We start from the raw sequence: 27,855 nt of genomic DNA on the forward strand, positions 1-27,855 counted from the left end.
TAGGCAGGCAGGTGTTCAACCCCAGGAAAGCAGGGCTCCATCATTCATGACGGTTACCTGAGAAGAAAAACACCATCACTCAGAATGTCTTCCTTCTTCTTCCCCAGCTTTATATGCTGAGCACAACACCACATGGTGTGGGATATCCCCTGGGTCAGTTGGTGTCAGCTCTTCTGGCTGTGCCCCCTCCCAAACTCTTGTGCAGCCCCAGCTTACATGTTAAACGAGTAGGGCGAGGAACAGAAAAGGTCTTGACCCTTTGCCCAGCAATGAAGAAAACACATCTGTATTATCAACTTTATCTTCAGCACAATTTCAAAACAGAGACCCGTACTAGCTACTATGGAAAAAAATAACTGTTCCAGCACACACACACACATATATATACATACATACACAGACAGTATATATGTACATCAGATTTAAACACAGTTAAAAGGAAAATCTCTGAGGTCCACTTAAACCTTCACAGGTTTACCTTAGTATGAGGTTACCTGGCATAAGTGGAAATCAGTCACATTTACAAAGCTGGCATGCTTTACTAGAAAACATTATCATGACCTCTGAAGAAAGTGGGGAGTAAGGAGCTTGAGTTGTCCTTTGCCCCCTCTACTGAAGAATCATCTACACTAAGCAGGATCTGGCTGAACCACTCTCCCTGCAAAGAGCAAGCTCTTTGCAAATGAGTGCTCTTGCTCTTACACTTTTAACAGAGCCGCATGAATTCAACAAGCAATGCAACAGATGCTGTGAAAGCTGTATATAAACCAGGCCTCACTTGCTTCCCCAAAGGACAGCCAGCCTTCACACCTATGTCATGCAGTTCTGAGTCCTCCACCCTAACATGACACTACACTGGACCGACCAGCAAGCACCATCCTCCAGTTTCCCAGGCACAGCACATTTGACATGCCAAGCTCAGTCTCCCTCAGCCATTTCACAGCCTTCTCTAGGACACAGCCTGCAAAAGAGAAACCTTACAAGGTCAGCTCACATCCCACAAAGATGAACTGTAGGAAATACTTAGTATATTTAGGAAGTTCATTCTACATGGAACATTTCTACATGGAACTCCAGATGTCCTTCTTTGACAAAATAGAAAAATAGAATCAAAAAGCAAACTGAAACCTGGATTTCCATGAAACTGGAGTTCTCTTGTTACCTACCATCCACTGCCTGCTCTTCAGGTTTTGCTTTTGGTGTGATCACTGCTATTGTGATTAACACTTTCCCACTGGGTTCCAGTGCACAGAAAACCAAAGAAATGACTGCACACCTAAAAGTAAAATACAGCCCCACCATGCTATTCTCTCTTTCCCAGGCTCTGGTCTGCAAAGGTCTGAATATCTGCTAGAACCAGGACATTAATTTTAGGCCACTTACAATTAAAATTACTGTTGGGCTTGTTTTGTTTATCACACAATTGTGTGCATCTAGGTAATGAAACCATTTTTCTTCAGGCTACAGTAAAAATCAGTCACCAAGGTCACAGCAAAACTTCCACTTGCATCAAACGATGATGGGGCTCTTTGCTGACAAATTTTACCAGATGGTTAAGAATTGCTGTGACATCAGAACCATAGGCGCCAGCTCAGCCTTGTAGAACAGGAAGATGGAATGAATCAATTTGGCATCATCCAAATAAACACACACTAAATTGTTCAAAGAAGCTGAGCTTCCTACCCCATCTTCAAGAACTACACATTTGCTCATTGAGTATTATGGATTTGGAAATCCCTTTCTCTTTCACTGTTACCTGCCAGAGAGCGATGACACCAAAATCAGATAAGGCCAACGTGTTAGTACCCAGGCTCCAAGAATTTCTGAGTGAAGGAGAAAGCTAGTGGCTGGTAAGTAATTTCATTTCCTCTTACCTTACTGCTTACACACTGGGCTTTGGGCTGTGGCCCTTGGGTGCAGAGGGAAGTCCAGATACTTGCAAGACACTGGTGAAGCCAAACCTGTTTTCAGGAGGTTGTTACACACCACATGGGAATCCATCAACAATTCAGTAGATGTGGATCTATTAATCCAAAAAGGCTGAAAAATCCCTATTCAACATACTCAGTAATTAAAGTATCACTAGAAGACTACTTCCTGAGCGGCTTTGTGACTTAATTCAGACTGTATATGCAAAACCAGTTAGAGAATCACAGAGTAAGCTGAGCTGGGAGGGACCCCCAAGGATCACCAACTCCTGGCCCTGCACAGGACCATCCCTAAGAGTCACACCATGTGCCTGAGAGCATTGTCCAAATGCTTCTTGAACTCAGACAGGCCTGGTGCTGTGATCAACTTCCCTGGGGAGCCTGGTCCAGTGCCCAACCATCCTCTGGGTGAAGAACCTTTTTCTAATACCCAACCTAAACCTCCCAACAAAACCTTAGGCCATTCCCTCGGGTCCTGTCAGTGGGCACCCCTCCTCTTCCCCTCACAAGGAAGTTGCAGACTGCAATGAGGTCTTCCCCCACCTCCCTCAACCAGCTGGTGACAAGTTGGGAACAGCAGCTGAAGACATTCAACACTTACTGACTAGGTCAGTTATTAGGTTCTGTAAATCTCGACCTTAAGTTGACAAACTCACAAAGCTTATTCCTGAGATACATCTCCTATTGGCAACTGCCTTCCTCCTTATTTATCTACTTGGTCTCTCCACTTTAAAAGCTTCTGAAGTTTCCCTGACAGAAAACAACACATATTCAGTGCACACCACACACTTGTAATTATTAATAAAGGGTGCACTTCTGAACATTTTCTCCATGTTCAGCTTGCTTGAAAACACAAGAGAAAATATGTTCAAAGGCTGGTTTGAAATATTTAGAAAAACGAAAATCCCTATTGAACAATGAATAGCAGAGAACAGGCAGAAAGAATTTTACATCTGCCTTGAAGACTACAGAACACACTTCAGAAGCTTTGCACTAGTGTAACTCAAAACCAGGTATTTTGTCTATGTTTTCCTTTTAAAACTTCTGTCCAAAAGTAAATTTAATTTATTCAATTTGAACATTTCAGGCAAAAGTTGTTCAGATGGGAAATAATGTCAGTGATGTGTGAGACACCATGAACTTCCATTCTAATATCTAAATTTGCATATACCCCTACACAACAATAGTGTCTCCCTCCTTTACCATACCTACTCTCTCCCTGGCAGAAATCAATATACATGTACCATACTGCACACACCTAACAATCTCAGAGCTACCTAAGATGTATCAGACTCAGGTGTACCAGTACAGACAACACTGTAAGCAAAACTGGCACCTATGGTGTTACAGTATCTGTGACTTATAGGCCTCAAAATCAGACCTGCACAAAAACTCTCGACAGAGCTGCCAGCCAGCAAACCCAGGCAAACACAGAAAAACAAAGAAAGAGGACACAGTTCTAAAAGTCAATTAACAGGTATCACAGAGAAATAATGGATGATGAGATCTCTTGGCCAGGAAAACAAGGAGAACATGTTGATATGAATAATGTAGATAGACACCGCAAAATAAATGCACCCACATCACAGTAACATACCATCCTGAACAAAAATACTTCCCCCCTTAGCCATTAAGTTTTCCACTATAAAAATATCATTTTAGAGGAAAAACTGAATTTTTCATTTTCAAACATGGTTACATATTTTCCCTTTCAGTGGAAGTTTTATGACCAATTATAACTTACACATTAAGTGCACACTACAGAACAATCCCAGAAGCCCTTGAGATAAAATAAAATACCTTGATTTGTTTCAAACAATTCCACTGGTAGGAAGCTACTGTACCATGCAACTTCTGGAAGAACGGAACACCCTTTTCTAACACCATCAGTACTGGACAGCACTAATTCACTGACCCTTTAAATCATTTGTTGGGGACTGACCCTTTGAGCATTGCAGCCCTTCCAGCCAGTGCAGCACCCATCTGCTTCGAGTCACCATCTACAATATCTGTAGTCAGTTATGATTTCTAGTGTCTACGTATCTAGCTTCAATAAATTACTCTTTCTGAAGATCAGCTCTGAGGTAACAGCTTGTCTTTCTTAAGACCACAGATATTCCAGCTGAACAGGTGAAACAGAGAACTAAACAGAGAAGAGCCAATGAAAAAGGCACTGCCAAATTATCCAACATAACTTAAATAGAAACAAAGCAAAGAACCGTTTTTATTTTCAGTAATATGCATACATAATTACATACAAAATCAAAATGCAATCAAGTGTGTACGAATTTCAAACTGTTCTTGTATAAAATTTTCAAATTAAGTAGTATTAAAACCTGAAGCCACACACAAAGAACCAAGCTGCCTGCTAGCCAGCTATTTCCTCTACTTCATTTAAACTTGTCTGCACTGCTTGGAAAGGTAAAATGAGCTGTCAGCATAAATCACAGACACTTTACACTGTGACAATCATAATGCCATCAGTATCCCCGAAACAGGAAACTAAGATAAGAGGTAATTAAAATATAAAAGTCAAGAAAAAAAACATTCTTTTGAGTTTACTTAAAGAGATCACTGGTCCTAAATACCTGAGTTTGAAGTAGAGCTGGGGAACACCACTGGCTAAGGTGGCTGAATTTGCTTCTTCTAGAGAAGATGAAATTAACACTAAACATAGGTCTTAGTCTACAACACAAGCATTCATATCAGTATAGCTGACAAACTGCAGTACTGTACACTCTGAACTCTGACAGTCATCCTGGCCAAAAACCCGTGGACAACGAACAAACCATAATGCTTTGTTTTTCTTAAACTCCTGTTAGTTCTACAGTTAATGACACTCAATGTTAGTGTCATTAAGAAATTAAAATTTTTTGGTAAAAGGTTAGAAGGAGTAAGTAGTAAAAAAGAAGCTGTCTTTGTTACAGCGCTGTGTTATGCTGACAATTCATACAGTAACATTAACACATAAACCACAGCTGCCCTTAAGGTAACTTGATAAAATAAAGCAACTGAGGTATATTTGGTGAACGATGGTGTTGCCCCTGAATACTGTTCCAGTCATGCTGCATGACTGTAGCAGAATACCTTGAAAAATCACACACAGGCTCTATTAAAAAATAATTATCTCAGTGTCAAAAGGTGCCACTGTAAAAAAAGTAAAGCCTCACAAGGCTGTTTTAACATAGTGAATTAAGACCTAACTCTCAGATATAAAGAACATTACTTTTCAACATCATCAGTTTAAATATTTAATTTTCAATTGGGATGGCAAGTCCTAAAACTTGGGCCGTAACAACGGTAAGTGAAAGGATGCTGTGTGAAACCTACAATCACAGTTTTTTAAAATGTACATTACAAGCTATACAAAATACATCATTTTACAGAATAGTTTCTATACAACAGGAAGAAGAGACTATGCTTTGCCCCAGAAATCCTTCCTCTTCTGAGCTCGTTCCAGTATCTGAGACGCAAGAGAACTAGATGCTGCCGAGCGAGCAGAAATCTGAGACAACCTGTCATCTGTGGGGAAAGCAAGAAGGGAAAAAGTAAACAGGAAGATTAAACATACATATTCAAACACAGCTGACATTTGTTGGATATTTTTATGCCCTCTTTCACAGTGGATGCTAAAACAGTACCACAATACACTTCAATTCAATTACTTTGCAACTGACATGTTGCGGCATGCCATTTCTACTTTCTACTGAAGCCCCTAGTATGTTAGGTAAGTTTAAGAGAGTTACATGCCCATCTCTTGAGAAACTCCAGAATGAGACCCCTGTGTTCACCTAGGAATTACCCAGTTCTCCAAGTCATCTTGATCTTTACTATCCTGTGTCAGAAGACCTCAGGAAGTGCTCCTCTGCCACTGAAATCTATATAGACTAGACTCTGGTAATGACATATTCTTGAAAGCAACCCACTGCTTCAAGCAAAGCAGACCACTTTAGAATAATATGACTAAAATATCAGAACCCATGCTTGCCACAAAGAGTCCTTCTGTGCCAAATCCAGCTAGTGTGCCAAAAGCTGCTAAAAGGAACATGACTTCTGAAGAAAACAGAAGTTTACCACAAAGACAAGAAGAAGCAGGCTTTAGAAATATACTTTTGAAGTGTCTTCCTTTTGAATACAGGGTCCATTTCACACACAGTAAAACTCCTAAAACTAATCAGTCTTGATGTTGCTTGCCTGATAAAGCACATTATAATTCTTTAACAGCATTATTAAAATGTTGCTACAGGTCTGTCAAGGTGCTCTCTATGAAAAATGACATTAATTACACGCATTCTCCTGCAATAAATTAGAAAGAACTGTATCACTAGCTTCCAGACCCCTCACCAACAGAAAAAAAAAAATCCACGACAAAATTCCTCAACTCAATCCAAACAGCACCAGTATTCTGTCAGTGTCTGAATTAACTTTTCAGCAGAGTTTCTGAATTCTTAAAATATAGTGATCCTAATAGCATGTGAAAGGATCACACACTACGTATAACAACTATATTCCCATGTATGAGAAAACTGAACTGCACTTCTGCAAACTGACAGGTCATTGGAATAACTCCCAGGTTTGTACCTGATCAAATATGAACAAATATGGGCATACAAAGTATCTGTGAGCTGGCACATTTCACCTGTTTCTGCAACTTCATACATTACCATTTAGCTCACAGGGACAAAAAAAAACCCAGCAGCTACAGCATTTAGTCTGTGTGCAGCAATCTGTGTGCAGCAAGCTGCAGAGTACTACAGGATTTTGCATATTTTATGCAGTTGCACAGAAGCTTGGCTGAGCCATCTGCACCACCCATATATTTTTTCAGACAACTGCAATGAGTAAAACAGAGAATCAGCCTGAACCTTGGTTAAAACCCAAGGAGCAACAAAGCACCAAGGGGTTTTGGTTGTTCTGGTGTAGAACTATAAATAAACTGCAATCAGATATAAACCTGCTCTGCCCATACTCTGAGCTGAACCAAACACAGGTGATTGCAACTAGCACAGCACCACACCAAGCTCAATCTCAGACACCACACTAAGAAAAAGTGTATGGGAGATACGGTGCCTTTGGTTGACTCATGCTACTGAAAGAGTTTATTTGTGTCAGCCCACAAAAAGGCCAAGAAGATGCAGCTGTGCAATGGCTGCTCTCGTAGATTAACTTTAAAATAAACATTAAAAAAAAAAGCCAAAACAGCAATCAGAATAGCAGCATGGCGTAAGTATCCCTAACACACTGAGCAGCGGACAGGAAGGAAAACTGAAGTCAGAGGGATCATTTTACATTGCACACCTGGAGCTAAAGTCTCACATGCAAAACCTTTATCTTAAAGTTTGCGGTACCTTTAAGGTTGCAACCAAAGTTGCTCCAGCTGCAATTTGGTCTGTGTTGCAGTCTCCTTTAGCTGCTGTCAACACAAAGGCTTAAAAATGTGCAGGCAGGAAATAATTTTACATATGGAACTAAGCAAGCTACACTAACCATATTGAGAGCCGCAATGGTCTATTAATTTTCAGCCACATTTAATGGTTTATTCACATTACCCTAAACCTTCATATTCATACTTCAGATTACTAGGTTGAACATGTTCAAATTATTTTGATGAAAATATGCTGTAGTTATTCAGGCAAACACATAAACTAGTATTACTTACTGCATTCAGAAACATTTCACATTCATGCATGAGTTAAGATTTATTTATGCTACATACACAACATACAATAATGCTTTGGGACAAGAAATACCTTCATCAGAACGGTTTCTTTCCCGAAGGGGCAATTGGAAAGTTCTCACTTTTGGATTGCCAAGATTCCCTACAACGAAAAGTCAAAAGGCACAGTTTTGAATCATTTCAAAATAGACTAAGGATAATTTTTCATTTCAGAACATTTAAAAATGTTGTAACATTATTTCCAAAACAAGAGTCTTATAAATAGCACACATAAAAATTCTACCAGATGCCTTTACCCTAAGTTGAGGTAAAATAATCTTGCTCCACTGTATCCTCAAGACACCATTCTTTGGGACATGCTACAAGTCACTTACTGAACTGCACTCAAAGTGCCAAACTAGAAATCAGCACCAATTCTAATCTTTCTGAGGAAGTTCTGTGCATTTCGCCTTCCCATTTTAATTGACAACTGCTTGTTCTTTTCTAGAAGGGAAATACATCTTTTTAGCAGACCTCTATAATCAAAGGACCAAGAAATGTGGGACCTTAAGCAGCTATGGCAAGTCTTTCTGGAATGGAGACAAAGGGGACAAGGAGTCTTTAACAAATTCACATCCCCAGTACCCTTAAACATCACTAAAAACTTTTGAAATGCTTCAGTACAAATCCCTCCTCAGCCAAGAAAAGGTTTTTCTTTTTATCTCTTCCAGAGGTAGCTTTCTAGTTTCCTTATCCTGCAGAAATAATTTTAAGGAGCTTATCTCTCAGAAATCCACAACTCTTTCAAAATACTACTACATCATAAAGGTCTCACTTACAACTGCAGTTAGCAATTGCAGCTGGAAAAGTGTCACACCCCCCTGTTGCAGCTTAAATATTAAAATTTAGAGCTGTTCATGCTAACCCAAATTATTCTCATGAGTACTATTTATTGAAATTAATACAGCAAAATCAGACAAACTGATCACTGTAATATTGTGATATTAGTAAAATCTAAAACTAAGGTGGATGTTGTGCACATTTCCTCAGCAAGACTAACCAACCATATAGTTACAAAGCTTTTGTTTATAAACAGCATATTCTTTGTAGATACCGTAAGGCAGCAAGCTCAGCACCTCTTGGCCTGAGCACTGCACAGTAGTCATTCACATCCTGCATCACTCTAACACAGACTTAATAAACAAAACCCACCATTATGCTGGAATTCTGGATCCTTAAGAGTCCCTTGAATACGATGAGAGTGACTCCAGCAAGGCACAGAGCTGCTTTTTGCTGATTTTGACTGCTCTTGATGGGCTGAAGCAAGAGGAACTTGCTCACCAGCAACCACATTAGGAGTCCACTGATCCTGCCTAAGTGGCAGAGGATCCACAGTTCCCAGCCCAGCAGGTCCAGAGTTCAAGAGTGAAGTGGCTCCCATTTTCACATCAGGCTACAACATAATAGAAAGAAAAAAAAGGAAGGGTCAAAAACCCCACAACATCTCATATACAGCCTCCAAGTACAGATCCTCGCATATGCAGCAAATGTTGAGTTTACACTGTTATACTTCTCATGCAAGTACTAAAAGAAAAAGCATTTCAAGCTTGTGAGTGTAAAGAAAATCTGTTCCTAATAAAAAGTGTTTAACATGGACTGAAAGTAATCTAATCAGGCCAGACCAAGAGCCTATATTCTAGAATTGTGGTTTTTTAGATTTTACAACAACATAACCAATTTCTCATGCAATTGTGTCTGCTTCTATTGCAGAACTTACTACAGAGGATGGATGCAGTTAAATGATAGCTCTCTTTGTAGAACACACCACATGCACAACTTGACAAAAAACTATCAAAATTTGGAGGATAACAACTCTTAAACGTTTCTATTTTTCTTTTAGTAACTACATAGGCTGCAAAGTAAAAGCAGCACAAAAGTAAATGAAAGGAAAAGTAAAATTATTATGGCACATTAATCTTTTACATAAGCACCCAACCTCTCCCTCTTGAATTTCTTCCAACTCAAGCAATCTGGAGTTGTGCCCTATGTCAATGGCTACAATAACATTAAGGGGGAATCCTTCTGGCAACCTTTTTATTTTTCTGTAAATGGATCCCGTGCATTTAGTCTAAGAAGCCGAAGTGAAGCACATCTAATCTCACTCCAGTAGTCTCAACTCCTTTGTTTGACAACCCAAAAAAACCTATTTATTCAGACATGCCTTTTTTAGTCACAGACACTGACAATTTGATGATAGCAAATAACAACTCAAGAAAAACTTTTCTTAAATAAATTATTCATTATTACTTTAAAAGCATATTCCCAAAATTCAAAATGCTAAGTCTGTTTTCTGGCTCACCTGGAAGGACCTTTTTTTTGTAGAGTGTGTTGCTAAGTTTTGCTTTCTCTGAGGTGAAGATGAAGACTTGAATTTAGGAGCAGACACTAGAACAGTACCTCCTATTGTATTGGAAAAGATGAAAAATGCCTTACTACATTAAATAACCTAATAAATTAATTCAATTATGTGGGTTTTTTTTTTTCTTTAGTTCTTGAAATACTGCTTTGCATTTAGAAGTCTTTTTACCAACAGCTGGGGTAGTGCTATCATGATGAGTCCTCGGGGTTCCTGGAAAGGCCCTCAGCTTTGGAGTAGGATGCCTGCTGCCTCTCCTTGAGGACACAGAAGAATCTGACACAGCTGCAGAAGTGTTCAATACTAAGGCATTCTCACTGAAAAAAAATGAGTAATGATTAAAGGATTAGCTAAGGAAGGACTCAGGAGTCTTGCACTCAAGCTTTCTCCAATCCATTCCTACAATGAAGCCTAAGGCAAGACAGTTAAGGCCTTAACACTCCAACAGTCTCCAGCTAAAACATTTGCTTGCCAAGGGGAGTCCTGAATTCCAGCCCTTAAGCTTCAATTTCTGTATTTTGAACAGTCTCAAGCCATAAATCCAGGCTCCTGCTGTCCAAAATACCCTGAGCACATTGCTGCACAATACAGAGGCTCAACAGGAGGGCTGGAAAACTTTGAACCCAGAAAAACTTTGAATATTGTTGCTGCCTTAGAGGTGGGAGTGTGAGTTTGACATTCTTCAGTCAATGTGGTGGAACTGAAGCCACATATCCAAAATTTATGTAACCACTACAGCCCCATGGTTATCAAATATACATCATAATACAATATAAATATATATATCATATATTATATATGTATATATAATATACATCAGCACTACCACTTCAGTCTTCTGCCTCCAGATGCATTTCAAAAGGAGGTGGCAGCATACCCAAAACATGGAGAAATCTGATTCTATCAGTATATGATGGACACATCTAGACAAAGAATTCCTCATTTCTAGCTCTCAAGAAAGTGTAACATGTAAGCATTAAGCTGCTCTGCACGGCTGAGTCCAGCACACATCCCAGAACACACAGAACCCCACTGCAAGATGACAGAAAACTGACAATGTCAATCAGAGACATCTATGAACTAGATTATCTCTAGAATTAAATTGAAAATTAGAAAGGTTTCTAGATGATGGTTTTGAAAGCCTGCATTTAATGCATTAGCCTGTGGGAGTCTAACATCTCAATTTTTTTTTTGCCTGGGTCGAATACACGATATTATCCCAAATGGAGACAATTACAGTTTCTTATCTTTGATTAGTGCAGAAATACCAAAGATAAAATGAAATGAGGAATATAAAATGTGTAGCTGTCATGGTTACAAGGGTCAAAGCTGTTCAGAATTAAATGTCTATCAAACAAAAATACTGTTCTACAAAAAAAGGTATACAAAACTTGCACAGTAAAAAGAGACTTCTGAAACTAGATACAATGCGGATGTCTCAAATATCAAATACAGTACTATGTATATACTGAGCTGATCTCCCATTATTTGTATATACCCCTCCACGTTTTTCCCATCCATGTTTAGTAACATAACAACTGGTGATTACTGGATATTAGTTATTTTTTTCTCCTAAGTCCTGTATCTTTGTCCATGAATTTTTTTTAAGAAAAATAGATGCCTAAGTACAATATTAGCATGTATCATGTCCCATCAAATTCTAGGCTGTCAACTTGAAGCAAATTCTGAGTTTTAATTTTCACTAAAGTTGGCTGCTGTGTAATGAACAGTCTGTTCTAAGAGATCTATACTCCATATTTTGGAGAAAAACATTAGAATCATTCATGAGTCTACAAACTTCTGTCTTGCAAGTTAGAAATGCAGTATTTTTAATGGCAGGTTCACTTCCATCAACCAGCTCAGTGTTTTAAACTTTCTTATTCCTTATCATACTGTTCAAAACAGAAGTACTACCACATCAAATTACACTCTCTTAAATACAGAAACTACTTAACCTACAAATTTCTGACCTGGTAGAGGAAATACACACAGACATACTACATATATATATATATATACACATATCCAGAAAATGTTCAGTTTACCCTTCAGTTTTATCTTCTTTAGCATCCTTATTGTTTTCTTCTAATTGCTGGGCCATGACTGCAGCCTGTTCATCTGGCTTTTCCTCCTCTTTCTTTTCTGCTGATTGCTGATTTTCCCTTTCTTCAGTACCTTCTTGTTCCTCCCAAGCTAAACGTCTTTTGACTGGAACAGTTAAAGCATCTGACATGTCCTTCTTTGAGCTGTCCCGATGTGGTGGTTCTCTGGAGTCAGGCTGCTGTAGCACTTCAAGGCTTGGTGAAGCCTCTTTTTCAGAAACACTGGGTAAGAAAGAACACAGCATTTAGTATCGCTGATCTGCACAATATGCATGTGTCTATACAGAACACGTTCATCCACTTCGGTACTTTGCAAGCAGTACAGCTCAGACATTATAAAGAAGTGCAGCTGACATGATGAATGGTTAAATTGACACTGCAGTTTTACCTGATGCTTAAGCACATCCCATTTTCAAACTGGAATTTATGAAGACTCTTTCTTATATTACCATTTCCAAAAATTCAGTGTAAATCAGGGCTGTACTTTCAATTTAAACAGCGAATTAGATTATGAGGAGTGCTCAAAAACCAACATACAAACCTATGTTCAGCATTTTGCTCAGTTTCAAAGCTGCAGAATAACAGGCAGGAATGACAACCTTACCTGGCAAGATCTAGTGCTCTGATGTTGTTGCTGATTCCTTCTTCTGAACTGGAAGTTGAGGACACATCCCAAAGACTGTTATTATCAGACAGGATCTGGTTGAAATGGTATCGGGAGAAGTGTGTTCCCTCTACTTGTTGCCTGTAAGCCTTCGCTCTTTCTCGAAGCTCTCTCACCTACACATCAAGGTTTCATAAGTTTCACATCTGTTTAAACTTCACTATTAGGCTACTATAAATATCTGCACTAGCTACTGGCAGCTAGAAGACAAAGGCAAGTTACTCGTAATACAAGGCCAGCCACAGCACAAACATTGCATGCCACAGTAAATATAAGAGGAAAGCAAAAATAATATATTCAGTAAGCGTGTTTGAGCCATGAAGCATGAAGCCAAAGCGAAATTGTCAATTATTCATCCCATGAGCACAAAAATTTATGCAGTAACTATGAATAAGTTTAGTGCTGGATTCTAGTTTTTCCATCAGCGCTCAGACACAGTGCTCCAAACACTGAAAGAGGAACTTGGATGCAACCAACCTCCATATACCACATGGAATTTAGGGTGTTTTGAGATGCCTAAAGAGAAGAATACAGAGTTATTTTTAAATTCGAGTGTTTTTCTTGAGTGTTTTTCCTCTCAACATTCAAGAGTGATATTGTTATTATTACCTTTGTAACTTTACTTCAGTTTAAGTAAGAAATTAAATACTAAAAAGCTGTCAACATAGCTCTATGCTGCCTCCCTGAGATTCAATAAAAAGCTCCCAAACAAGAACAGTCAGCACTGGCATTCCACCAGTTTTTTGCCAAGCTTTAGGAGTTTAATTTAGATTTCTAAAAATCAACACTAAAAAACATGTTCCTCACTAATTTATGATAAATTCAAATCAACAGATCTACGTGTATGTGTAATACTGAGTCTGTATGCCGCAAACACTGCAACTGTCTCCAGCTACATAAATATTAGTGAAAAGTTAAGACAAGAACCCTGGGTGCTACTGTATGTAAGACACAGTATCAAACTTATTCCTTCTAGGCCAAGGGTAACTGCAAGAATGAGATACAAAACCATTCAGGTGTCAGTTTTACTCCAACATGATAAAAGTGATAACCCCCCTCTTCAAACATTATACACCATAAGACCATTTAAACACTTGCTGTCTTGTGTTCTTCGCCCAAACACACTTTAAGTGCAGGGAGAAAAAGCAAAACCAAGAAGTTCATGTTTAAATTATTAAAAATAACTTTGTGGTATCATGTGAATTCTGACTTACTAAAAAATGGTTCACAGGCAGTAAGTATTTTGTCAAAGAGCGGGAAAGTAATACTGACATTTCCTCTACCACACTTTCATAGCTTTTCTGTTTTATTCTTCCTTCATGATAGATTTCATATCATTCCTCCTGCAAGGAACAGAGTTAGTGGGCTAAACTCAGCCAATCCCACTAAAAGTAACTGGATGCAGCAGATGGATATCCAGTTAACATCCCACAATTTGACCCACTAAACTTCCAAAGAATAGATGATTAAAAATATATGCTTGTCATTTTCAAAGGAGAATTTAAAGTTTGATGTGCAAGTGATTTACTGGATTACTCACTTTAACTAGAAGAATAAAAAATTAATTATGATAGCCAGAACAGAAGGAATGTAAATCCAGAGCAACAGGGTACCGCAGGGGGAGGAAGAATACTAAGTCTCCAGTGAATTGTGAAGAAGAACAAAGGACAACCATCTCCTTCAGCGACTCCGCAGGCAGCATTAACTCAGCAGGACAGAGGCCCTAGAGAGTCCTACTACTATGAATTGCCCACATCAATTTTTCAAAAGCATAATTGGAAAAGACTTTTTTTTGTTCGACTACTGAAAAGCATCCTTAATAACAAATTGCAGAGAAGCAGCCTACAAGTAATCACTACAGCTAAGGTCACACTAGGATTTCATTATGGCATTTGCCTGTTTGGACTCAGAACTTCAAAAAGCCTGCTTTGGACAGAAAGTATGCCAAGTAACTTCTTTCTAGTTTCCTGCAATTCCCTTTTCAGCAAGAAAATCTCCGTGGAAAAGTGTGATGCACTCAAAACATATCTTGACGGTGTGGGGAATCCTTGGTTTTTCATACACTCTAATTAAATGCCACATGCAAAGTTGAACATCCATCCTCCACCTGCCGTCTACTCATTCTTTCCCCACTGTACTGCAGTGACTCCTCCCAGCTGACTCCTCCAAGTGTGCCACAAACACACTATATCCCAAGGCCCACCCTTTAGTTGCCTACCAGTCAATTGCTCTCGAAGCAGAGCACTACTCCTTATTGGTTTGAATGTTTCATGATGCAACAACAACAAACTGAAGTATTATATGCCAGAAAAAATGACATAATATTCTACAGAAACATTCAGTACACCACTTAGACTGCATGCAATAGTTCTCAACATTTTGCAACCTTAGTTACAGTAAATCTAATCATATAACAATGCAAATATTAATGCATATAAAAATTAAAATATCGGTTCTTTTCAGTCCTCTTACATCCTTTTGAGGTTGTTTACACAGAATGCATTTTCTCATGCATGTGTACATAAAACTTGATTATGAATTGTCTCATACTTTAATATCTTTTAAATATTGAGACCTATTTCTCATTGCGTATTTTTTTAATGTATTCTATAATTATTTCTTTTTGCTAAAAGGAAAATTACTTGCTAGATTAAATCTAGGAAAAAAGAAAGCAGAACTGAAAGCTACCAGACTACTCTTGCAATTCTCAGAGAACCTTATTTTCAAAGAGAACCTATACTCTCAAAGCCCAGCATCCCAGAACCATTACTTCCAGTTCTACCTTCCACATCACCGTGGACCAAACTGATGAGGAAACTCACGTGTCCAAGTATTTGCCACACAGGCAGCACCACGGTGTCTCACAAAGGCTCTCTGTGTCATCTGGGAGAAGACTATGTAATTCAGTGAAATCAAAGTTGCAAAGCTAGCTCAAGCAGTTTCTTAGCACACTATTAATGGTTTTGATTTCCTTGACTAACTCAGGAATCACACTTAATAATGCTAAGAAGTGTTGTGGTCTTGACGGTACTCAGCATTTTCACAGTTCTGTCAAATGACTACATATAGAGTGTAATACGGATTGCAGTTTCTGAATAAACTGCAAGAAAATACACTGACTGAAACTTGCAAGAAGAACTCTTTATTTTATGTTGTGTTGTGTTATGACAGAATTCAGCTGACTGCTTTGAATGGATTCATGCATGGTAAGCTACCGAACTGACCCTGACTATCAAGCCAATCTAGGCTGATACATATGTTGTCCTTTGCATTTTTATTCCCTTGGAATCTCCTATCATTCAGCTCTGTATTTTGAACACTTCTGCATGTTACAAATGGGCTGGACATCAAGAATACCATTACTGTCACAAGAATGATCTTGATTTTACGGGAAACAAAACTTCTCCCTCACTTCAGAGGTCACATTAATATTTTTTTTAGCATCATCATCTCTTTTTTTTTTCCCCCCCTATGTATGATACTGACTTGTCAAAATCTCATTGTCTTTGTATACTCACCTTTGGGAGCTTGAGTCATTAGCATTACAATCTCAAAGCTGTATCTTACAAATACCACAATTTAAAGATTTTGCATCTAAAAATCAAAATACAAACCACACTCAGGCTTCAAATTTTCTAAGGATACGCACCTGGTTGTGAGCTTTACTCTTAATACGAGACCAAACTCCGTCTTTGTAGAAATACTGGGCTGGAGACAAAAATTTTGACCTATATTCAGTGTTCATCTTCCTAAGAAATCAAGAATGAGAAAAAAAAAAGAGTTAAGTTTGATATCCAGAATACTCTTTAAGAGCACTTTTAAAGTTACCCAACAAGCATAAATATACTTGCACCTAAATGCCAGTGAGACACAAAAAACACATGCACAAACAACTCAAACCCACACAACTAAGAAAGCTGTGAAAAATACTCAGTCACAGTTCGTGGCCCTTCATGTAGTTTCTCCTATTGTTTTTTCTTTGCAACACTTCCACCAGAAGCTTTTGCCCTGACAGCCAATAAGCAGAACACAATACACACATCAGCCTCAATGACTCCAATGCAAAGTGTGGGACCTTGATTTAAGTCGCTGATGAAGGTACATTTAAGTCAAAATGCTTGGTTTGGCATTAACGTGTCTGAGACATTTCCTTCTATGAATTTCACTTTAAAGGCGCTCTGCATATTGGTGGGCTGAGCTCCTAGAAACATCTGACTGCCAGAACACTGGTCAGTATAATTCATCTGTGTCCTAGTGGCTTTGATCTTCAAAAGGCCTCAGTACATGAAAAGATGGGTTCATTTTCCCCTTCTGCCACACACATACAAACACAGAAAAATTAACATCATGTAACCTATAGCAGGCAGTAAGTAGTACTTCGAGTCCTTGAGCACTGAACTGTGGATGTATCAGCTTAAATCTAAAGATACTTTTGGATTTAATCATGCTTCAGAACATTACCAACTGAATTTTAATATATTCAGCACAGGGTGGAAAAGCCCTATTTTTCAATCCTTCTTCAGAAATAGGTCATAACAGCCTGAAGTCAGAGAATAAATTGAACCTTGTAAAAAGAAAAATATGAAGATCGAAAAACCCTTTATATTCAAAATTTCCCTCAATATGTTCCTTTCTTTAATACTGACAGAAATCCTTAAGTTTTGGTTGCAAAACCAATGGATTAGCACAAAAAACACAACACTGCTCTGCTTTGATCCCAGTCATTCTGCTGCAAAAGCAGGCCATGCATTGCAACACAACTTGCATACAAGTAACAATCCTGTCTGCATATTGAGAACTTGCACATTTTGACAGCTATTTTGCCCAGTGATTTTTTAAGAGAATTTTGTCCTGTGCTACTACACTGAAGGCATATGAGGCAGAAATTTGCTCTTAGATGAAAAGAGCTCCAGCAAATGATCAAGAATTTTGCACACTACTCACTGCAAAATTGACTACAATCTACTGCAAAGAGTATGAAAATCAAATAGTTAAGTGTTTTAGCCATACTATATCCACACACTTTTCCATAAACCAATTTTATTTCATAGAATTTGGGGTGATCATTTTGTAATCAACTCCCAATATCCAACAGCATACAGGCAGGTAAGTCTCCTCTCCCATCTTCAATCTAAAGCATTAACACTGCCACAAAGACTGAACGCAATTGCTGGGGCACACATTAAGCACAAACACAGGAGAGATGGATTAATCTATGCATTTTAAAGCCTACTTCTTGGCTTTTATTGCTGTTGACATATCTCAGATGTGTATGAAATGGAAATACGAGTTCAGTTCTTGCATGTGGCATAAATAAAAAGATACTTTGATAGCACTCACTAATACCATTTCACTTCATTTCCACGCTTGCCAGATTACTCTAAACAGGACAGATTTCTTTCCTTTACCTCATGTGTTTGCTTTTGTTACTCAAGCACACAAGGTCCTACAGACCAGACTAAGCAGACATCAAGTACAATCACTACAGTTTTAAGGTGTAGAGTGGGCACAGTAGATAAATCAGTTTGAAAGGAGACTACGACTTCCAAAGCACCTGCTGAAAGTTTAGCAGCAGCACTGCACTGATTTTATTTCATTCATGTTGTATTCGTTAATACTGCTATTATTGCATGACAAGGTTCACCTGAACAGGAGTGGTCACAAAGCTTCTACTTCCACTGCCCAGAGAACAAGATGGAAATTAACATCAGGTTACATGTACCCACAAGAAGCTCAATCTCAGCGCTGCAACTGCAGCATGGTGTGATTAAAGGTCCTTAGTCCATCATTCTAAATACTGGGCTGCTGTACACCTACTCACTAGTCTAGGTTTTCCTGTTTTATACATACCCACGGCTTGTATGTAAAGTGAGGGGCTTTGGACTGATATGTTGCTTATTATTTTGTTTAGGATGTTTCTGTTCTGATTTCCCTTGTTTTGCTGCATCTTCTGCTGGTTTTTGAAACGGTTCTTCCCTCTTACTCTAAGGCAAAGATAATTTTAAAAATACCACATTAGCTAACAATCTGAAAACCCTCATATTTCTTTTGACATCAAGCACTTGCAAATAGTTAATTTTAGTGTTAGCTGTTTTGAATATTTAATACAAACCAGAATACCACATTCTTTTGTTAACACAAAAATAAACTAGCAAAATGCCAAAGTTAAGATTGAGTCCAACATTCTGCTAGCTAGATGATCCATTTTGACCACTTTACAGAATTCAACATGAAACACAGAAATAAAATAATAGAGTATCTGCACATTCTAACCCAAGTCCAAAAGGCAAATTTTAAAATATTTATTTTGTTTAATAAATGTTTAGATTGATTTATTTGGGTTTTACACCGAAGATTTTTTTTTCCTGATTATTTCATTCTTTCAGAAATCCAATGCACAACTTCTGATTCTGCTAGAGATCTTCACAGATATTATTCAAATTCAATTAAAAAAATAAAAAGCCCACCAAAATCCCCCAAAACCTTTTCAAGATATTCATCAGAGATGAGGCATTGGTATAAACAACCAGTTTTTAGACACTTTCACAAAAATTCCCTTCTCATGACTCCTCTTACTTCATTTATTAGCTGTTCTCAAAAAACAACCTGAAATTCCAATATTAAAAACAAATAAATGCTTCCTGAAAGCCTCGGGTTTTTCAAGCTTTCTTCATATCTACTTAAAGAGGCAAAAGGGGACATAAAATTTCTCATCCCCAGATGGGATTTAAAAAATTGGGCAGGTATGAGTTTTAAGTGATAAAACCTCCAAGCCAACAAACCCCTCAGAAGTACCAATGGATTAAGCCAAGGCACTGCACGTTTAGTACACCTTTTGCTCAGCAGTGGTCCCAATGAACATCTCTCAAAACAGCCCTTCCTGTACTATCACCAACAGAGATGAGTAGTGAAGAGACTTGGATTAACTGGGATCATGACACAGCTGGCACAAGCCTGGCCAGAAGATACATAAAAAGCCAGAATAACAGCTTTTTGGAACAGGTCCTAAGGGAGCTGACTCAGAAAGGCAACAAAGGAAGATGTCTGCCCAGTGGAAGCAAAGTCAGGTGATATGGAAAGAATACAGGGATACTGCTTGCCACTGTAGGGAGAAAATTCACTATCTCTGATTCATGACATTGAAAAAGTTCCAGACCTCCCATCTAGCCCTACTGCACACCAAGACACAACACTGGTACCAATCAGAGTATAAATCAGATGTTTAGATTGCAGAAACTATCCTAATTACTAAAAACAAAGTGTCAGTTGGGAACAAGAACAACAAAACATCACTTCAAAACTCAGAAATTTAAAACTTTCCAGTGAAAAAAATGTTCTACAGAGGACCCACTACAGAACCCCCCAAAGAGCAGAGCTGTACAGAATTATTTTCAGTCTTTTACAGCAAAACCACTACTGAGTCCAGTGTCACTAGCAACACTAAATAATTTCAACCTAAACCCACTCCCATATAAAATAGATCAAAACTGCAGAAGTACTACTAAAGCTTTTCTTTCTGGGAAGTATTTACTTGTTAACACACCAGAACTTCTTTCTCTTCTGAACCACCTCTCTCTTGTGGACTCTTAACAGGAGGAGACCCTTTGGAATTTCTCTCATATGCAATTTCAGAAATAATGGCAGGAGGTTTAACCGGAGGTATGGACTTCTTTGTGTTGCAAATCAGCTGTGTGGGAGGAAGACAACAAAAGAAAGAAAAAAAAAGTGTGACTTGTTTGCCTTAAGGCTAGATTTTCAAAATCTGTTAACTTATCCACACAAACACACTCACATATGAGCAGAGAGACAGTCATCTGTACAAATACAGCACTTGTGGACTAATGAACTTCTAGGAGAAATTCAAGAGAAATTTAAATACATTTAAAAGTGACCAAGTCAGACAGTTAAACCTGTGATCACATACTGTTCTTAATCAAGTTTACTGTCAGAGGGTTTGTTTCGGTTTTTTTGTTCACCTTCAGAGCTGTATGTAGGTTCATGGTTTTTTTAAAGGCATGCCATAAAACTTTCATGTGAGTCCTCAGTACACATCCTGTCCATAAGCAACAGAAAACTGCTCTGAGTTTTAGAGATGCTTAGAGCTTGGACAAACTAAAATCCACTCCTTTTCAACTAACACAGTGTTATAAATCAAGGTAGAGAATTTGCCTAATATGTGGTCATATATTATCCCCTCATGGGGTTCCAAATTTCAAGACCGTGCCATATGTGAGAAGCATATATTTTCCACAGATTTGCTATGAGAATTTAGGTATATTGACTTATAACCTAACTTGGATAACTCATATTTTCACAGAATCTCCTCAAGGGAAAGGGATTGTCAATATTGAGGCATATTCTCAGTCATATCAACAGTGAAGAATAACAATTTGTCAATATGTATAATTATTATCATTAAATTTTTCCTAAGTTCTACTTATCCACGGACGTATAGTGCCTATAAACTTATTCTCACTGTTTCTTCTTCTGTGTAAGCTGTGACAAAAGTCTTTCTTCTGAAAAAAGCACAATGTTCACAAGCATTAATAATGAAATTTCAAACTGACTGCACACAGAATCAAATGGAATTCTCCTTGACTTTTTCCGAAAGGTGACTTTCCGGAAACTGCCTGTTCCTCAAAAGGTCCTTTGGCTTCTCTATACTACTGTCATGTATTTCAGTGAGTTTTCATTGGATAAGAGGCTGCTGGGAAACACATCCTGCAGTAATCCACCTGCTTGGTACTCCAACAGAACAAGACAGGATAGTGATTATCTTAGTTATCAACATTTATTGCCTCTGAAAGATATTACTGAACAAATCTGAGGATAAAAAGAGTACACCATCTCTAGTAATCCCACCAATGTATATGCTTCTAGTGAAGAAAGGAAAGACAAATGCAGAAGTGCCTGCTTTACACTGCAGAATGACCAAAAGACTGAGTCTCCTGGGTCCTGATCCCCGTAACAGTTAATTGAAAACGCAAAGCAGTCTCACACTCAGTCTTTGTGGTGTCACCAGAAAAAGCAGCATTTTCAACCCTGCAAAGCCCAAAAGCTCACGAGATGTACTAAAATGTCACAAGAGTATCTCAAAATCAGAAAAGTCCACTTTAAAATATAAGCTGTTCTCATGAAAGAATAAAACACTTGAAAGACATTCTTCAGAGCTTAGAAGTGTATGTGCACAGAGATGGAGACTGAGAATAAGACTGGGGCAACACAGATAAATTAATGCAAACCGAAGAACAGGACCCCATTAGAAAGAATGAAATACAAGGCCTGAGGAGAATAAATACTTAGGCCTGACCACAATAAAGAATCACATGGAAAAAAATAGGATTATGCTACACTTTTGTAAAGTGAGAGAAAAAAAAATGTTACAACATTAAACTTTGTTGTTCCCCCACCAAAACAGCAATAAAAGGAAATCTTTCTGAAATGAAAACTTTGCTAATATATAAAAGAAAGTATTAATTTACTTTTTGGATTCTATAATGTTACCTGTTCAGCTGCAAGTATTGGTGACTTTTCATGAGGACTCTTCCAAACAAACTGGCTTTGATATTCAGAATTTCTGGGAATATTTATGTCTGCTTTCCTCTGAAGGGCTCTGTGAAACTGAAAATGGAAAAAAAAAAAAAGAAAAAAAGAAACAAAAACACAATGTTTGGTCCCTTTCCCACAATATTTTGCAACTTAAATATCTTTCAACACACTTTCAAAACAATGGTTTGGGTTTTGGTTTCAAGAACAAAATGAACACAAAGAACATTTTCTCACAATAGTCAACTACCCCAAAAATCTATATATTATTGGGTAAATCCTTGTTCAGTTGAAATCAGCAGTGATGACACATTCTGAAGATGCAAATGAAGAGCAAATTCTATTGAATTAAGTAGCACCAAAATCTGATCTCAAACATAGTTCTCCCAACAAAGAAACTACAAGAGAGTATCAAAACACAAAACCAAGGAAAGAGTTTGACAAGAGAGTCTGTGTGTGAAATTACTGTTAGTAATTTTTAGACTGGACAATTAAAACAAAAAAACTTATTCCCTTACCCCATTACCCATTTTTTCTGATTCCTTTTTTGGAGATGAAAATGCTTCATTTTGATTTGGTGGAGCCTCTGAGGGTGATTTCTTCATGTCGTTCTCTGCAAGGGCAAGAGCTACTTCACCACCAGAATCTACCACGTGTGACTGAACTTTTGGGGGGGGTCTGGGTCCTTCCGGTGTTTCAAGCTTTTCCTGATTGACATTATTGTTGTTGTGGTCAGTGTGCAAGTCTGCAGCTTCAGCTTCCAGTGGGTCATTCAAATCACAATCTGCTGTCCATTCAAGAGACTTCGAAATCTGTGGATTATGGTAAGGTACTCTTCTCTTGGAAATGAAATTTGGTTCTCTTGTGATTCCTGAGAAAAAAACAACTAAGTTTTAATAGAAACATTCACTGCAGACATAACACCACTCTATAACAAGAATAAGCTGAAAGTTTATCATACAACTGATTACTAGAAAGCTTGGAGCAGTGATAAGACTATGAATTACAGGCATGGCTGTGAAATTCTGTGTTCTTTCCTATCTGCAAATGACTTTCCTTTCCACTAAACAGACAGGAACATGGTGCTCCAGAATCACGTTGGATATAACCCTATAAAGCAAAACTGTACACAGGATAATCCTGTGCAAATGGATTCTGGGAGCTGAACAGCAAGAAAACTAACACAGTCAGTGAAAAGAATGTGGTTAACACAGGTACAGAGTAACCATCCTGTGGGGAGAAAGTGGTACAAGCACTTCTCATTACACATGCACACCACACCATGCTCAACAGGTTCCCTCTGATTGTGACAGATCTCTATCCACTTGCAATTTAAGACCATCTCAGATAACTGACAACTTTTACAGTATGAACACAAAAACATTTCCAAAAACAGAAAAATATTTTTTAACAAAGCCAGCTATCAAATTAGTTTAAGAACTGCTGGGCTTTACACAGGCAAGTGAAAATAAAATTATCCCACCATTTTAACAAGAGTAGTAAACGACTGAATGACACATTTGAAGAGGAAAATCATACGAGGGAAATTGTAATCCACTTCAAAGTGCTCAATTGCAATTGGAAGAATTAGTGAAAGCCCCGAACCGGCTGAAAGAAATATCTTCCACAAGACAGACACTCCCATCCCGTGCCAAAGCAAGGTATTAAGAGAGAACAACCTATGGTGAAAGGTATATAGAATCGTACACATACAGGATACGAAAATCATTCCAGTGGTAAAACACAGGAAAAGTCGCAGAAAGGCACTCCAAGCATCTGCAGCTGTCAATTTTTTGCTGTAATGTTCCAAGTGATCCCTAAAATTGCCGATTATGGCATTCAACAGGGAAGAACCACAAGTAAATTATCAGTAACAATCTGCAAATCCTAGAGGTGCCAAGAGTGACATTTAAAGATGTGGGTGCTAAAATGGCCAGAAAGGAGGTGGGAGTGAAAATTAATACAAACACGTAGAAAAACTACAACAATCATGCACAAAACCACCATTACAATGTGAGAAAGAGGAGAAACTGCTATATTGCTAAGTCATGAGTTTATTGCAAGGCTTGTACAATTTGCTGTTTAGTTTGACTGGAAAATAAGCATAGGTTGCCATTTTAAAAAGAAGTTAACATGCTTAGATGTTTAAGCATTTCAGAATTCATGACAAATATAATCCTCAACAAGAGGTACCCATGCACAGACCCATGTGCTAGGGAAAGCAAGGTTAAAGAAAGATGCATTTTGCAGTAATGGAAGAATGCAGTAATATATCTAAATCATAATCTTTAGCAAGATTAAATTATTTATTTAAATGTCTAGCACCTTGACTAAAAAAAAAAACCCTATTGCCAGTAGTCAGTTCTTAACTACAAGGTCATAATTTAGAACACTTATTATTGTAAGAATGAATGCATTGTATTCTATTTACACAGACTGCATAGTGTAGTTGCAGTGAACTGCACGATTTTTTTTTACTCTGTCTTGTGCCACTACAGTAATTGCTATTTTTTACTACTCCTTTTCAAAGCACTGCAGTTGTCATCACTCTTCGGCTTACTCCTCTTCCTCAGCTACCTAAAGGCCTTTCAAACTAACTGCTATTTCCTTCTACCCCTGCCTTCTATCCCCACATTTCCCTGTCATGATAATGTCTACAATCCTTAAATCCTACACTACACTATCACAAGGTTTTCCCTGTAGTGGCCGACCTCTAAGTTAGCTGTACCTTCTAGGTTCGTAACAATTTTACTTTATCAAACTTTGGCCCAAGTTAGTCTCCCCATAAAAATGGAAATTTATTTACCATTTCCATACATCACAGATAACCCAATTCCACCCTTGACACATGGGTTAGCACCGCACCTGTGTTTCATGTTTGGGTCTTAGCTTACTTAGCTTACGCTGCATGTCAGAAACTACTTTTTTCCCAGGGATGAAATAAACAGCACTAATTGAAAAGAAAGTTTCAGTGTAGCCATAAAGAATATGGAGTTCAAAAACACACTCTGTCTAAATGACGACCAAGACTATACTTTTAGTTTAATTACAACGCGCACAAACTGTAAACAGCACCAGTTCACTGTGGCCATGCACTCACTCATCACAGCGAAACTTCTTCCCGCGCCTTGGCCGCAACCCAGGGGGCAGCTCCCAGGGGCACTTACCAAACTGATCCGACCGAAGTCCTGCCCACGAGGTTCTCTGCTGTTGGGACGGGCTACAGAGCTCTGGGCTTCTCCATTTGAAGTTTCTCTTGTATTCACTCAGTCCCTACAGCAAACAGAGAGGAGTCTGTCAAGCCACCGGTGCACAGCCTGCTTCACTGCTCCAGCCGGTAACAGATGCCCGAAGGGGGGAAAAAAACACCAACACGCTGCTGCAGGATGAGCTGAGTTGCTCTGCATCATCCAAACCCACCCTCGTCGGAGAACAAAAAGTACTGCTAAGAGAACGTGGCACCATTTCACGCACCAAAAAAATAATATAAAAATTTTAAAAGCCAAAACCAAAAACATATATCTTATGTCCTCAAGCGAATGGTTTCAGGAACAAACGCAACCTGGACCCGCTGCCACCCGCACGACAGAACTGCTTCTGTCTTTACCGGCCGGTGCCGCAGCGTCAGGGGCCTTCCCTTTCCCGCTACCTCAGCACCGGCCGCAGCCCCGCTCCTGCCGCCCCCTGGGCCCGGGGCCGTGCCCGGCCCGCCGGACCCCGCTCCTCTTCGGCTCACCCTGAACCGCACGGGCATGGCGCAGCTGCGGCCACCGCACCGCCGGGGCCCGAGCCCCGCCGCCGGCCCGGCCCGGCCCGGTCCGCCTCCCCTCGGCTCGCCGGGCGCCTGCGCGGCGGCCGCCCGGGGCGGGCGGGGCGTGCCCGGGACGGGCGGGGAGCGCCCGGCCGCGCCGCTTCCCCTGCCGGCCCTGCCCTGGGGCCGTGTCGGCTGCCGGGCGCTTGTTGTCGCCGTGCTGTCCACATTAAAAGACTGATCCTCGGTAACGGCGCTGTGTGACTGGAGAAGCACAACAAGGAGGTACCCGGCGCTCATGCATCGCAAGGCCTGGGGTATCTTGGGCGCCTGGTTACAAAAAGAAACCCACGTGTCCACGCATGCAGCTTTATGTTGCTACAACAATAGCGTTTCGAAAAGGAAAAAAACAAGTTTCCTACCCTTCTGGAGCCTCTGCGGTGGCGTGCCAGCTGCCGGTCCGCCTTCGCCGCCTCACCCGACCTCGCCACCCGGTCAGGAGACCCTAATCCACCTTCTTGTTCAGATCTTCCCTCGGGGGTCGCTTTTCTGACTGCCTTCCCCCTGCTAATCTCCATCCTGACTGGTTTTAACTGTATCACATTAAAAACAACGGAGAGGGTGGTAAGAAAAAGTGCACAGATGGATGCACCGCCCAAGAACGGCCCGGGCGGTCTGTTTACATTCCCTGTTGCCCGTGGCTGCCGACCCTCCCCGTGTTCCTTGTCACCAGCGCCTGCTTTGGGAAAAGCTTCCTAGGCGATGGCTTTGTCACCTCTGTCTCTGCAAAGCGCCCTGCCGGGCACGGGAGGGGTGTCAGTGCCAGACCCACTCACTCAAGCAGAGTTCAGGTCCGCTGGAACCCTGTGTAACTGGTGAGCAACATTTTTTTACCGTCGATGTGAGACAGGGGAAGGGGAGAGCACCAATCCGTAACGAAACGCTTGCGAGCGAAGTAAAATGTTCTTCTGCGATGTGAACAGCAGCGGGGAGAACTGAAGAACGGTGCTGCATTTATAGTGTTTTTAAGTTTCACACATCTTTATTCATGAATTTCAAGATCAAGACTATAATGTTGGTATTACTTACTTGCCGATTACGCTTGAATCTGCTAGGTCCGCCATATAAAGTTGTTTTGTTGTTACAGTGATTTATATCATAATGTTCAATCGGGTCTAGTTCAGTACATTTTCTAAAGTAATGTGCAAACTTGCTACAGAATGTGAAAAGCCAACTGGCAGAAATACGATGTTCAAAACACATATTCTAGGTTTGCCAGGAATCTTTCCTCTTTGATATGTATGGAAACCAGGCCAAACATAATTTCTGTATGTTTTTAGGGTGTTTTTCAATTACCAAACTACAACAGTGGTTTTATAGATGGTTTGGGGCTGTCTGAATTTGGAGATGGATTTGATTTTTAGTGCAGAAACATAGTAGGACGCCACACCATCCTGATATGCGGATTTTTATATTTCTTCATGTCTCTTTTTATTTTTTTAAGATAAACTACAACGAAATATCCTGAAACAACGGAATTCACATTTTTCTTTATGCACTGATTGATTTAAGTTGCGTTTTAGATCTTCTCCTTCCTTATAGCTATGAGATAGGAATCGCTTATGTGGGGGAAGCACTTTAATAAATATGTCAACCATTGAGCTACTAATGTCTTTATCTCATGTTTTTTAATGCTGCTGGTGTATACCAGCCATTTCAGGTTCAATGTATACACACTACTAAACATACAAGTATTCAAGACAATATGATGTAAGAATGCTAAGATGCTTAG

The 27,855-nt window shown here is 39.3% G+C and overlaps 1 protein-coding gene across 2 annotated transcripts; it reads right to left on the reverse strand.

Annotated features, from left to right (window-relative positions):
• Positions 1–4,128: 4,128 nt before the first annotated feature.
• MDM1 (Mdm1 nuclear protein) lies at positions 4,129–26,152 on the reverse strand. 2 transcript variants are annotated; one of them, XM_066183211.1, is made up of 15 exons: positions 26,049–26,152; positions 25,480–25,585; positions 22,831–23,183; positions 22,271–22,387; positions 20,310–20,453; positions 18,617–18,750; positions 16,416–16,515; positions 13,244–13,282; positions 12,707–12,882; positions 12,046–12,324; positions 10,172–10,317; positions 9,944–10,044; positions 8,797–9,037; positions 7,679–7,747; positions 4,129–5,450 (listed from the first exon to the last, which is right to left on the reverse strand). In XM_066183211.1, the coding sequence occupies exons 1-15, from the start codon at positions 26,064–26,066 to the stop codon at positions 5,344–5,346; spliced, it is 2,130 nt and encodes a 709-aa protein (XP_066039308.1). In that variant the 5' UTR covers positions 26,067–26,152; the 3' UTR covers positions 4,129–5,343. The 2 variants fall into 2 exon arrangements, with proteins under 2 accessions (XP_066039308.1, XP_066039309.1); XM_066183212.1 differs by lacking the exon at positions 13,244–13,282.
• Positions 26,153–27,855: the final 1,703 nt, after the last annotated feature.

Source organism: Chamaea fasciata, unplaced genomic scaffold (assembly GCF_029207755.1).
Source record: "Chamaea fasciata isolate MVZ Bird 193981 ecotype frontalis unplaced genomic scaffold, bChaFas1.0.hap1 SCAF_5, whole genome shotgun sequence".
Lineage (NCBI taxonomy): Eukaryota > Metazoa > Chordata > Aves > Passeriformes > Sylviidae > Chamaea > Chamaea fasciata.

Excerpts from the sequence above, each read along its gene's own strand:
- MDM1 (XM_066183211.1), bottom strand. Across the intron at positions 7,748-8,796 it reads TCCAGAATTCCAGCATAATG|GGAATCTTGGCAATCCAAAA; the intron begins GTGGGTTTTGTT and ends TTTTCGTTGTAG. Across the intron at positions 5,451-7,678 it reads AAGAAACCGTTCTGATGAAG|ATGACAGGTTGTCTCAGATT; the intron begins GTATTTCTTGTC and ends CTTTCCCCACAG.